Source organism: Podarcis cretensis (assembly GCF_951804945.1).
Source record: "Podarcis cretensis genome assembly, chromosome: 8".
NCBI lineage: Eukaryota > Metazoa > Chordata > Lepidosauria > Squamata > Lacertidae > Podarcis > Podarcis cretensis.
In genome coordinates, this window is record NC_137177.1 from 81,207,922 (window position 1) to 81,220,846 (window position 12,925).

A 12,925-nucleotide genomic window follows, 5' to 3' on the forward strand; every position below is an offset into this window, starting at 1 on the left:
CAGCCAGATGGGCGGGGTACAAATAATAAATTATTATTATTATTATTAATCACTTAATATCTTTCTTTGTTTTCATTTTGACTTTAAACTTATTATTCTCTAACATCACATATTTAAATCCTAAGCCTATCTGATATTTGCAAGTTTTTCCAATCAAGTTATCTTAACATATTTAACTAAATAGTCTTTGAATTTCATCCATTCCTCCTGGTACTCTTCCTCCTTCTGGTCGCGGACTCTCCCAGTCAGGTTGGCTAGCTCCGAAAAGTCCATCATCTTCATCTGCCATTCCTCCACTGTTGGGACTTATTGTGATTTCCAATTCTTAGCTAACAGAATTCTAGCTGCAGTTGTGGCATACAAAAACAATCTAACATCTTTCATGTTTCCTGATCCAGATGTTTTATAATTTGCATGTCAGGAACAAGCAAAGCCACTTAATCTTGGCTCATATGGCTTCCTCCCTTTCTCTTTTCCCTAATTTGCTCTTCCTCCATTGCTAGGACCTTGTTGTCATTACATGCATGCGGTCACTGTTTAAAAACAACAAGTTACTAGTCCTCAAGCTTGCAGAGGCAAATTTGAAAGTCTCTGCCTGCAGAGAGGGTGGGGAGTGCCTGGCAGGAAAAAAAATGTCAAGATGACAAAGGTTCAGGGTCTCAAAGACTTTTCTGAAGAGTTAGAAACTTTGCTTAAAAGTTATCAAGACTGTATCTCCCATCAGCCGCAACCAAGAGAGTCAATGATCAGGGATGGGAATTTGTAGTCTAGCAACATCTGGAGGGAACATCTGCACTGGATCACCCACTAGTTCCCCTCCAATTTTTCAACATCCCCTGAAGCATCTAAACTTTAAATGGCAGGGGAGTGATTTTTAAGTGTCTGCAAGGCGGTTGGAGGTGCTGCCTGGAGGCGGTTGGAGGATGGATGGCGGCTAATGGATTGAGGTTGAATCCTGACAAGACAGAAGTACTGTTTTGGGGGGACAAGGGGCAGGCTGGTGTGGAGGACTCCCTGGTCCTGAATGGGGTAACTGTGCCCCTGAAGGACCAGGTGTGCAGCCTGGGAGTCATTTTGGACTCACAGCTGTCCATGGAGGCGCAGGTCAATCTGGTACGCAGGCTGAGGCCCTATCTGCCCGCAGACTGTCTCACCAGAGTGGTACATGCTCTGGTTATCTTTCGCTTGGACTACTGCAATGCACTCTACGTGGGGCTACCTTTGAAGGTGACCCAGAAACTACAACTAATCCAGAATGCGGCAGCTAGACTGGTGACTGGGAGCAGCCACCGAGACCACATAACACTGGTCTTGAACGATCTACATTGGCTCCCAGTACGTTTCCAAGCACAATTCAAAGTGTTGGTGCTGACCTTGAAAGCCCTAAACGGTCTCGGTCCAGTATCCCTGAAGGAGAGTCTCCACCCCCATCATTCTGCCTGGACACTGAGGTCCAGCGCCGAGGGCCTTCTGGCGGTTCCCTCGCTGTGAGAAGCCAAGTTACAGGGAACCAGGCAGGGGGCCTCCTCAGTAGTGACGCCCGCCCTCTGGAATGCCCTCCCATCAGATGTCAAAGAGATAAACAACTAGCTGACATTCAGAAGACATCTTAAGGCAGCCCTGTTCAGGGAAGTTTTTAATGTATGACATATTAGTGTATTTTTGGTCTTTGTGGAAGCCGCCCAGAGTGGCTGGGGAAACCCAGCCAGATGGGTGGGGTACAAATAATAAATTATTATTAAATTATTATTATTATTATAAACCCAAATAGGAAAAGAGCCGCCAATCACTGCATGGGATTGAACTAGATTACCTTTGACATCCCCTCCAACTCTACAATGCTAAAAGAAAAACGGCTGAAGCTTCAGACTGATTTTTTCCCCTTCTTTTAATAGTTTGGTTTCGGGTATTAACAGCACTGATACAGCAAGAAAGGTAATTCATGCCCAAATAAAAAATATTACCATTGTATATAACAGCAGATAGAAGAGACACACCGCAGGGAGGATTTTTGGAGAGCCCCGAATTCATCCAAAGACAGAAAAGGAAATATATATATATATATATATATGGAGTAATCAAAATTAGCAGCAATAGAACAATAAAAAATAAAGTGCATTTGGCTAAACATGTTGCTGTAATATTAATTGTGGTGGATTGGCTACCAAAATCCAGAAATGGCACCCCTCATATGTCATTATCAAGGTGGTTGACAGCGGATCTTGTCTTAAAGGAGCATCAAATATCTTAGCGAATGGGCTAAGCTGAGGATCTAGGGTTGTAGCCAATGCTAACCCTACTTAGAGTAGACCCACTGAAGTTCATGACTAGCTTAGCCCATTCAGATTCCCTCCATCAATCCAAACTGGGGTGTTTTTTAAAAAAGGGGAGGGGTGGGATGTCATTGGAACACATTACATGAAGTGTATAAAGGGATCAAAATCTCCACTGCGGTCGGGTCCCCTATCCACACTGTTCCAGAAGACCCCCGAGGAGGCCTGTAGTAGCCAAGGAGTTTATTTCATCCAGGTAGGGAGGGGCGGGTTTCTCATCCTGCAACTCATAGCGCGGCTACGTGCATAACTTCTTCGGCCTGGGAGGTGCACCCTCTAATGAATCTTGTCAGTGCTTGTGGTGCTCCATGAGGACTAGTGGCATGAGAGGCAGACAAACAAATTCCCTCAAGTGGAAGGTGGGGGGGAAAGAGTCATAATTCAAAAGAATTAAGAGGCACAGGGGATAATGATGTTCATCTGTCCTGTTCAGTATGTGTGAACCTCCTTGTTATAAAGCAGGGGTAACAATAATAAAAAAGTTATTATTATTATATATATGTACCATACCCAACTGACTGGGTAGGCAACGTGGTGCCCTTGGTAACTTCTAGCACAGCCTGGTGCCCTTGAGGACTAGCCAGAATGACCAATCAGCCCTAGCCAGAATGACCAATGGGTATGGATGATGGGGAGTGTAGTCCACGTTTATCTTTAGAACAGGGGTGGGTACCCAAATGTTGAACAAGTCACACCTTACATACTTGGGAACATCAAAGCAAGAGTCAGGATCTATCTAAGCCACCTCTTTGCCCAATAACATTGCCCCGTGACTCCCATCAGCCCTAGCCAGAATGACCAATGGGTATGGATGATGGGGAGTGTAGTCCACGTTTATCTTTAGAACAGGGGTGGGTACCCAAATGTTGAACAAGTCACACCTTACATACTTGGGAACATCAAAGCAAGAGTCAGGATCTATCTAAGCCACCTCTTTGCCCAATAACATTGCCCCGTGTCACTTCAATCCTAGGCCGGGGCATTTCTGCCAAGTTTGGAAGTTGTGTGAAATAGCTCAGGGTGCCTTCCTGCCCTGGCCAAGCCCAAAGGACAGATCCCACCCTCTTCCTAAATGGGCTGGGCAAGGTTTCGAGGGCAGCTCCGAGAGGTGGACAGGCTGCCCTCCCCTGCAAATCACCTGGCACCAGGTGACTCGAGAGCTCAGGAAATCGGTGCCGGCAGGTCTCCATGCATGGCAGAAGGTAAGAGACGTGGTTTGTCCAAAACGACCTGGCGGGCCAAATTCAGTAGAGGCCAGAGGTTCCTTTGCCACTGTCTCAGAGATCATATAAACTCGTGCTTGGGCAAACAGTTGCCTCTCGGACGCCATGGGTCTGACCCAGCTCCCACGCTCCCTCCGAGAGCCCAGCTTGGCATAAAGCCACCCCTGCGAGACAGATTGCTAGCCCTGCACAGAGTAAACCCATTGAAGTTAACCCTCTTGACTAGCTTAGGCCCATCCATTTAAATGGGCCACTTCAGAGCAGTACACATTCACACCACTGTCGTGCCTCTTTAAGCAATCATGGCTTTCCCCCAGAGAATGCTGGGAACTGTAGTTCGTTCAGGGGGTTGAGAGTTTTTAGGAGACCTCTATTCTGCTCCCAGAGTGGTTTAACAGCCAACCCCTCTTTCCTCAGGGAACTGTAGCTCTGAGAGGGGAATGGGGGTCTCTTCACAACTCTCAGCACCTTCTACAGTTCCCAGGATTCTCTGGAGGAAGCTAGGACTGTTAATGTGGTATCGCACTGCTTTAAATGTGGGCTTTGCAGGATACAATGCTCTGGCTGGACTGCACCTCGAAGAATGCAATATTATTATTAATTATTTTTTAAAGGAATAGATGGGCATTAATTCATCGAGACCTGGAATTGGAGAGGGAAGTTTCATCTAAACTTGCTGGGAAAAGGGGATCCAAACAGAATCTGCCCAAGTTGATCTTGACATTTCATTGTTGTTAAAAGACAAAGAAGAGGGGAACGCAGACCAGATTTATCATTCCTCCTTGTAAGTATATAAACACAGGCATTTTCTCTCCTGCTAATTATTAGCTTATTAACACTATTGGAAGAAGGAGCGGGGAAGGAGGACTCTAAAATAAAGTCTATGCCAAACCGGGGTGGGGGTTAGAAATGGATAAACCATGCAGAGGCCGTGTGATTCTCTCGGTCTCGTGGCGGAAAAGGAGAGACGGGGCAGCGATTGTCTCCTCTGTGGCTCTGTGGGGGGGATCCCCACCACCTGGAACAGGTTCTGCAAGCGTATAGTCGAGTCGCGAGCAGAAATATCTGCCCTCCTCCTCCGCCTTTCCTCGCTTATCTGCTCTGCTGCAAGTACTGGTGTGTGAACATGTTCAGCTCACTGTCCAACCAACCGGCTTTGTTCCTGCAGAGGGAAAATACGTCTATTACGGGATGTCGTATCCAGGATGTAGGTAAAACTATGAACGCACATTGCTTTAGAAAGCACAAGCGTGAAATTTTGGATCGCCACCACCCCACCCCGAAGAAAGGGGAGCACACAACTGCTAACTATTTCAGTTCTGAGAACTTTAGCCTGCCAGACTTAGCAGGCGTTGAAACAGAGATGCTAACGGGCCTGCCCCCAATACTTGTGGTCGCATTCTGCTCTGTTGTTGCTTTTAAACTTTTTACGCAAGCTTTTCTTGTGTTACAAATCAAACAAACAAGGAAACGTACATATAGCGTCTCCACCATCAATTCATAGAGTCTTTTTCACAGCTCGTTTACATTCATTATAAGAAATTATTGTTGTAGACATTGTGCATTTAGGGGAAAAGAGAGGGGAGAGAGGGAGGGAGATGGGGAGTGCTTTAAAGGTAAAGAGACCCCTGACCATTAGGTCCAGTTGTGGCTGACCCTGGGGTTGCGGCGCTCATCTCGCTTTATTGGCCGAGGGAGCCGGCGTACAGCTTCTGGGTCATGTGGCCAGCAGGACTAAGCCGCTTCTGGCGAACCAGAGCAGCGCACGGAAACGCCATTTATCTTCCCACCGGAGCGGTACCTATTTATCTACTTGCACTCTGACGTGTTTTTGAACTGCTAGGTTGGCAGGAGCAGGGACCGAGCAACAGGAGCTCACCCCGTAGCAGGGATTCAAACCACCGACCTTCTGATTGGCAAGTTCTAGGCTCTGTGGTTTAACCCACAGCGCCACCCGCGTCCCATTTTCTTGTGTTACAAAACAAACAAGGAAAAGTACATATAGCGTCTCCACCATCAATTCGTAGAGTCTTTTTCACAGCTCGTTTACATTCGTTATGAGACATTATTGTCGGAGACATTGTGCGGTTAGGGGAAAAGAGGGGGGAGAGAGGGAGGGAGATGGGGAGTGCTTTAATTGTTTTTAATTCTGACTTTGAAATCATCATAATCTGCCCTGGGACCTGCTGGTGAAGGGCAGGTAACACAATCCATCCATCCATCCTCTCTGGATGGAGAGCCAGTTTGGTGTAGTGGTTAAGAGCGGTAGACTCATAATCTGGGGAACTGGGTTTGATTCCCCGCTCCTCCACATGCAGCTGCTGGGTGACCTTGGGCCAGTCACACTTCTCTGAAGTCTCTCAGCCCCACTCACCTCACAGAGTGTTTGTTGTGGGGGAGGGAGGGAAAGGAGAATGTTAGCCGCTTTGAGACTCCTTTGGGTAGTGATAAAGCGGGATATCAAATCCAAACTCTTCATAGAATCATAGAGTTGGAAGAGACCACAAGGGCCATCGAGTCCAACCCCCTGCCAAGCAGGAAACACCATCAGAGCACTCCTGACATATGGTTGTCAAGCCTCTGCTTAAAGACCTCCAAAGAAGGAGACTCCACCACACTCCTTGGCAGCAAATTCCACTGTCGAACAGCTCTTACTGTCAGGAAGTTCTTCCTAATGTTTAGGTGGAATCTTCTTTCTTGTAGTTTGGAACCATTGCTCCGTGTCCGCTTCTCTGGAGCAGCAGAAAACAACCTTTCTCCCTCCTCTATGTGACATCCTTTTATATATTTGAACATGGCTATCATATCACCCCTTAACCTCCTCTTCTCCAGGCTAAACATGCCCTTAGCCGTTCCTCATAAGGCATTGTTTCCAGGCCTACCATGATTTCAGCAAGGCATTTGACAAGGTGCCCCATGATATTCTTGTAAAGAAGCTGGTAAAATGCGGACTTGACTATGCTACCACTCAGTGGATTTGTAACTGGCTGACTGACCAAACCCAAAGGGTGCTCATCAATGGTTCTTCTTCTTCTTCTCTCTCTTGCTCAAGTCCTGCTTATGAGCTTCCCAAGGTGGCATCTCGTTGGCACCCATGAGAACAGGACGCAAGACTAGGATGGCCTGATCTAGCAGGGATTTTCCTAGGTCCTTATGGAACCTCCAGAGGCCAGGGCAGTCTATCTAGTTTCCTGGGTTCTTTGGGAGATTTGGCCCCTGGGAGGACTGGGAGATGCTGGACTAGATGGGCCTTTGGCCAGCAGGTTCCTCTTAAGTTCTCATGGTACCAGCATCACTCAGCCTCAGCAAATGAAGCCCTTCTGAGCATTCCACCTTCCCGAGTTCTGCACTCGCCACCCTGGAAGCGGCTCATCATTTCACTTTTATCAGAGCAGCCGGTGAAGGTGGAAACTGGGAGACAGCCCTGCTTCCAATATTCCATACCTGAGCAGCTTGGCTTTGCTCTGAAGGGAGTCCAAGATCTCAATCTTTTGATTCAGGGCCGTGATCTCCTTCTCGAGATCTTCTCTCGTCACGTCAACCTGCTGGCAGAGCTGGGCGAAGGTCCCAGCAAGCTCCCTTTTCCAAAAAAGAGGGGGGGAATGGAGAAGAGGAAGAAGTCAATCAGAAGCATAGCTGTCAAGCGTCCCTTATTCAGCGGGACAGTCCCTTATCCCAGCGCCATGTCCCGCTGCTGTCCCTTATTGATGAGGCTTCGTTTGGCTGCTGGCTGGGCTTTCTGCCTTTGGCTCGGACGGGCTCAGAAGTTGAACATACCTGTGCCCAGAAAATCCCTTATTTTTGCTGATGATCCCTTATTTTCGAGGCTGCTAGTCACTTATTTTCAAATTTGTAAGTTGACAGCTATGATCAGAGGGAAAGGAATAAAATGGCAAGGTAGAGAACGAACACAGGTAGCTGCTTGCTTTGTAGCAAGTGTAGATCATTGGTCCATTTAGCTCAGGGTTTCCAGCACTGACCAGCAGCAGCTCTCCAGGGCTGCAGATGGGCTTTTTCCAGACCTACCTGGCAATGCTGGGAACTGAACTCAGGAACTTCTGCATGCAGAGCAGACACTGAGCTAAAATTTCTGTAATGGCTACAAACCAGCCAGAATTTTTGTGAACATTCCATGACACCCAGGGCAGGAATTGGAAGTCAGAAAGGCTACAGGATTCTTTGGTCAAATAAGGCAGCAGCGTTTCACTTGGGTTGAACCATTCAGTCCTAATTTAAAAGCTATGTTAAATTGCTGTAGCGTTTATATGACGGTTAGAATGTTTGTTGAACATGCCATGACACCCAGGGCAGGCCTTGAAGTAAGACTGTCTACGCAGGGTTATTCAGCCCATATAATAAAAAAAAATTATAGCATGATAAATTCATGAGCAGGATTTGAACTACGAGCAACAAAAGGAATGAGAGATTACTGTATTATTGTTTTGATATAAGAGAGGGAAGGTAGGGTGCAGCAAGGGGAAGAAATAAAAACACACACCATGGAAAATGGGATGGGAAGTTGCTAAAACAAAAAAAAGATCTACAGTGGTACCTTGGTTCTCAAACGCCTTGGTGCTCAAACGCTGCAAACCTGGAAGTAAGTGTTCCGGTTTGCGAACATTTTTCAGAAGCCGAACGTGCTCCATTTTGAGTGTTATGCTGAGGTCTCTCTGTTTTTGCTTTTTATTTTGCGGCTCTGTTTTTGCGGCTCTTTTTTTTTTTGTGACTATGTGGAACCCGGTTCAGCTACTGACTGATTGTGTGACTGCAATACATTGTTTACTGCTTTCATTATATGGATCCATGGTCTCGTTAGATAGTAAAATTCATGTTAAATTGCTGTTTTAGGGGTTGTTTTTAAAAAGTCCATTTTGCATTACTTTCTATGTGAAAGTGCACCTTGGTTTTGGAACGCTTTGGTTTTGGAACTGACTTCTGGAATGGATTAAGTTTGAGAACCAAGGTACCACTGTATTATGTATTGGAACGTTCATGTGAAGTCTTTGGAACTGTATCTAAAAATAAATAAATAAAAGTTACGTTCAATCGCCCCAGAGGTTATACAATCGTTAGAATGTTTGTGAACATGCCACAACACGCAGGGCAGGAATCTGAACACGCTGAGCTCTCTCTGCAAGGAGTCATTTGTGTGTTTGTAAGAACAGGAGCTCCTGAGAGCCACATCAAGGCTCAGAAGGCCACAATTGTGGATGATTTTTTTTCGTCCCCTGGAATGCAAGCGAAGCGAACGACTCACTGCTGAACTTGATGGCTGCAGTTTGAACCCGTGTAGCTGACGATGAGCTGGAGTTTCTCGCCGGCGTAGTCCACAAACTGTCGCTTGAAAGCTCTCTCCTTCGCTCTCGTGGTCCAGGTGAGACGCTCGTAGACGTACAGCAGTCCGTAGAGGCCAAAAGAAAGGGCAATCAGCCTCCAGCCCACAGCCTTCCAGACCTGCGGGCAGAAGGAAACATGATGGTCATTTTTCTTCTTTTAAAAAAAACACCCAACAGCTGAAGAATCAAATCAAATCTTTATTGTTACGGTCAACGGCCAGCATTAAAGAGGCAAAATCAGAGGGCAAAACTGAACAAAAGTAGCACAGAGTAAAATAAAATGGGCACCAACTTATTGGAGGTTGTTGCCATGTTATGATCTCCGAAGAGTAAAATTACCGTATTTTACGCTCTATAAGACGCACTTCCCCCCTCCTAAAAAGTAAGGAGAAATGTGTGTGCCTCTTATGCAGCAGATGCAGGCGGGAGGCTCTGTCAGCGCTCCCTTTAAAGAGCCGCATGGAGTGTGTGGAGCTGCCCTTCTCCCTCCTCGGAGAAAAGCCCCCAAGAGCCGCACACACACTCCGTGCGCTCTTTAAAGGGAGCGTGGCTCTTGGGGGAGCCTTAGCCATGCACAGTCTCTCCTGGGCAGAGGGTGAAGGCTCCCCTTGCCCGGGAGAGGCTGCGCGCGGCTAAAGAAGAAGAAGCCAGGACATCGAGTGGGATCCCGCTGGCTGTTCTAGCTTCTGGCTTAGCCACAGGATGAAGTCTCCGCAGGGGAGCGGGGAGCCTTTGTGCAGCTATCCCTTCTGTAGCTATTCTGTAGGGATGATCGCAGAGTGGGGGGTGGGGTCCAGAGGGAGCACACTCCCCAGCTGCAGGCAGCCACAGTCTGCCTGCACGCGTGACCTTGGGGTGCAGGGCACGCCCCCTCACAGACAAAGCCACGGCTGTCTGAACATCGTTGCTTCTGTCTAACCTTTTGCGGTCTCAGTAGTCTGTGGTATCCTGCTTGTAACCTTTGTCTCGGAGACCTTTTGTCTCCTTCGTCATACACTGTGCAAGGGGAAAATGACGCAGTAGAAACAGGTGCCAAAATAACTTTGTACCGGAAATGACTGGCAGAATCCGAGACCAGGGAGAAGAGTTGGTGGAAGAAGATTGGAGGAAATTTAAAATCTACTTACAGAAACATTGTAAAATTTTTGAATGTTGATGACATTGAAATGAAATGAAGGGGTTCTAGTAATAAAGTAAAGATTATGTAAGAATTGGACTGATGTTAGAAGAAGGTTCGAAATTAACGAATTTGCTGAATAAATTTTTAAGTGGAATACAAAAAGGGAGGCGCGAGGAAGTCAGGAAAATAAGTTAACTAAAGAGGAGAAGATAAAAAAGAGGGATTTTTGTTTTTCTGTTTTCTTTTGTCCTTGTTAATTGTTTGTATTTTTTGTATTTTTGTGTTTTTGTATTTTTTCTTGTGCTTTCTCTACTGTTTGTTTTACAACTTTTTTATTGTTAAAATTTAATAAAATATCATTTAAAAACAACAACAAAATAACTTTTTTTAAAAATATTTATTAAGAATTTTTCATTTACAGTAAAAAAAAAAAAATGAACATAACATTGCATATCACATATTTTCTTATCACTTCTGGACTTCCTCACATCTCCCGCTCCTACGTTCTAGTTTAATACACTTAAAACAACAATTTATTCCCTTATCTCCATCCTTACTATCAAATTTCGAATATATTTCAAATTTTAGATACGTTTATTCCAATCCTTACAAAAGAAAATTTAATTTAGCCTAATAATTATCTAAAAAAAATAAATATAGTTTTTTTAAAAAAATAATATTTATTAAAAATTTTCCAGAATAAAAAGGAAAGATAGCAAGAAAGAAAGAAAAAACAAATATGATTTACTCTTGGTTTCAGTGGCATCTTTCCCGGACTTCCCCCCCTCCCCCTCTTGTATTCCATTTCCCTTAAATTGATTCCACAGATTCTTACCCCAAATTTTAAAACCTTATTTGTAATTTTAAATAACCCATTTATTCCAAATTAATTTATCTTATTTATCTTAATGAACCATTTCTCCTTATATTTTATATAATTCCCTAAGATCGACCCCATTTCCCTTCCACGAATTCCCCTATTTTCAAACAACAAACATGAAAAAAGAAAAGAAAGAAATAATATATAATTTTACAGCCTTTGGATTCCAAATCTGCCCCCCGCCCATTCCCCGGTTCCAATCCCCAAAGTTCATCCATTGTCTACTGCCAGCCTGGTGTATCCACGTCTATATCTCAACTCCACTTTGCCGTCTTTTGATAGCTTTTAATTTCAGAAAGTCTAATCTCGAAAAAACTCTCAGAAAAAGTCATTGTTCTTCCATCCAGACCTCTATGTTTAAGAGTCTAACTTAAATTCTATTTCTTGGTCCTTTTAAAGTCTGGATGTTCCAAATACTCCGGCTTCAAATTTGGTCCAGCTCTTATTCCTCAGGTTGCTTTTTCCTGTTCTGCTGCAGAAACCTTCTAATTCAGAAACTTCTTGTTCTCCACAGAGGCTTTTGTTATTCAGGAACATAACTTGCGTCAAGTCCCTTCCTTTCTTCAATAGATAAATCCATTGTCTCCTTTAGTATAGAAACCTCTGTAGACAAAATAATGCTTCGTTTTTGCAGCTTTCCCAAGAGATAACAGATCCTGCTCAAATTCATAGTATTTTTCCACTTGCTGCTACTGTTGCAATGTCCCAGCCTCCCTCTAGAGGGAATATGGTAACTTAATTTCTTTCAAAATCAGACCCAAAAGTCAAATAACTTGTTGCCTTTATTTCCAATAATTTATGTCCAAATTGTAACAAATCTAACCAGCAAAGCCATCGTAACAAACTTCTCTTTTATTTTCCTGCTTTGACAGCTACTTTGACAGCTGTCAAAGTTTCTGTGTCTCTTCACCAGTCTCTCATAGCGGATCGTTCCCGGTTCCCGGGGGGGTTGCATTTTAGTTCCCACAAATCAGTCTTCTCCTCCAGCACAATTATTGTAATTTCCCTTCGTGAAGTTAAAAATTTTTCTCAGGTAAACAAGTTCATCTCTCGATCTTAGTTGTCAAATCCTTGCGTTGAGCCATCTACAACAGGGGGGGGGGCGGACTTCCTTTTTGCACTCCCCCCGCTCGCTCCAAATTCAAAGATCAAATTTCCCTTTTAAGTCCAATCAATTTACTCACGGGTTGTTCCTTTTAGTCCAAATCCGAAATTTTCAAAGAAGAAGTCGTTGCTCTCCGCCGAATGGCATGCGGCTTCGCTGGGCAGGGGAAGCATTGGACTCACAGCACCACACCACACCCCGTCACCCACTCTGCAGCCTTTAAAAAGGCTCCTTCGCGGGTCGGGGGGGCGCAAACGGTGCCCGCCGAGTCACCAAGTCCATGGGCATCTCCGCCCATGGTTTTTGAGGGTCCCCGCGTCGCCGGCACGGCAGGACCCAACCCCTACCCAGCCGACTCCCTCCGGAGCTTGGAGGGAGTCCGCCATTCGGCGATGGCGCCGACCCGGAAGCCTAGGTTTTTCATCTTATATTTAAATTATCTTCATGATTTACTTCATCTATTTTGATGGTGCCAATTTGTCTAAAATCAAGCATCCTGCTTAACATTCATACAGTTTACAATATTTTTGCAGATAAAGCTTAAATTTTTTCCAGTCCTCTTCAACGATTTCTTCTCCCAGGTCTCGGATTCTGCCAGTCATCTCAGCCAGTTCCATGTAGTTCATCAGTTGCATCTGCCATTCTTCCAGTGTGGGTAGATCTTGGGTTTTCCAGTGTTTAGCAATAAGTATCCTTGCTGCTGTTGTTGCATACATGAAAAAAGTTCGGTCTTTCTTTGACACCCCTTGGCCGACAATACCCAAAAGGAAGGCCTCTGGTTTCTTAAGGAAGGTATACTTAAATACCTTTTTCAGCTCATTATATATCATTTCCCAGAAGACCTTCACCTTAGGACAGGTCCACCAAAGGTGAAAGAACGTTCCTTCATTTTCCTTACATTTCCAACACTTATTATCAGACAAGTGGT

General features: G+C 45.0%; 2 protein-coding genes across 7 annotated transcripts in view; one reads left to right on the forward strand and one right to left on the reverse strand.

The window, feature by feature from the left end:
- LDLRAD2 (low density lipoprotein receptor class A domain containing 2) overlaps nucleotides 1-12,925 on the forward strand; it is a 790,445-nt gene that overhangs the window by 83,470 nt on the left and 694,050 nt on the right. The gene's annotated exons all lie outside the window — the stretch shown is intronic.
- MFN2 (mitofusin 2) overlaps nucleotides 2,424-12,925 on the reverse strand; it is a 42,388-nt gene continuing 31,886 nt past the window's right edge. For all 5 annotated transcript variants that reach the window (XM_079986922.1, XM_079986921.1, XM_079986920.1 and 2 more), the window contains exons 17-19: nucleotides 8,814-9,010; nucleotides 7,001-7,135; nucleotides 2,424-4,718 (exon numbers count right to left, since the gene is read on the reverse strand). In XM_079986922.1, coding sequence (XP_079843048.1) covers nucleotides 4,649-4,718; nucleotides 7,001-7,135; nucleotides 8,814-9,010 — 402 coding nt within the window. In that variant the 3' untranslated portion in view covers nucleotides 2,424-4,648. The remainder of the gene's footprint in view (nucleotides 4,719-7,000; nucleotides 7,136-8,813; nucleotides 9,011-12,925) is intronic.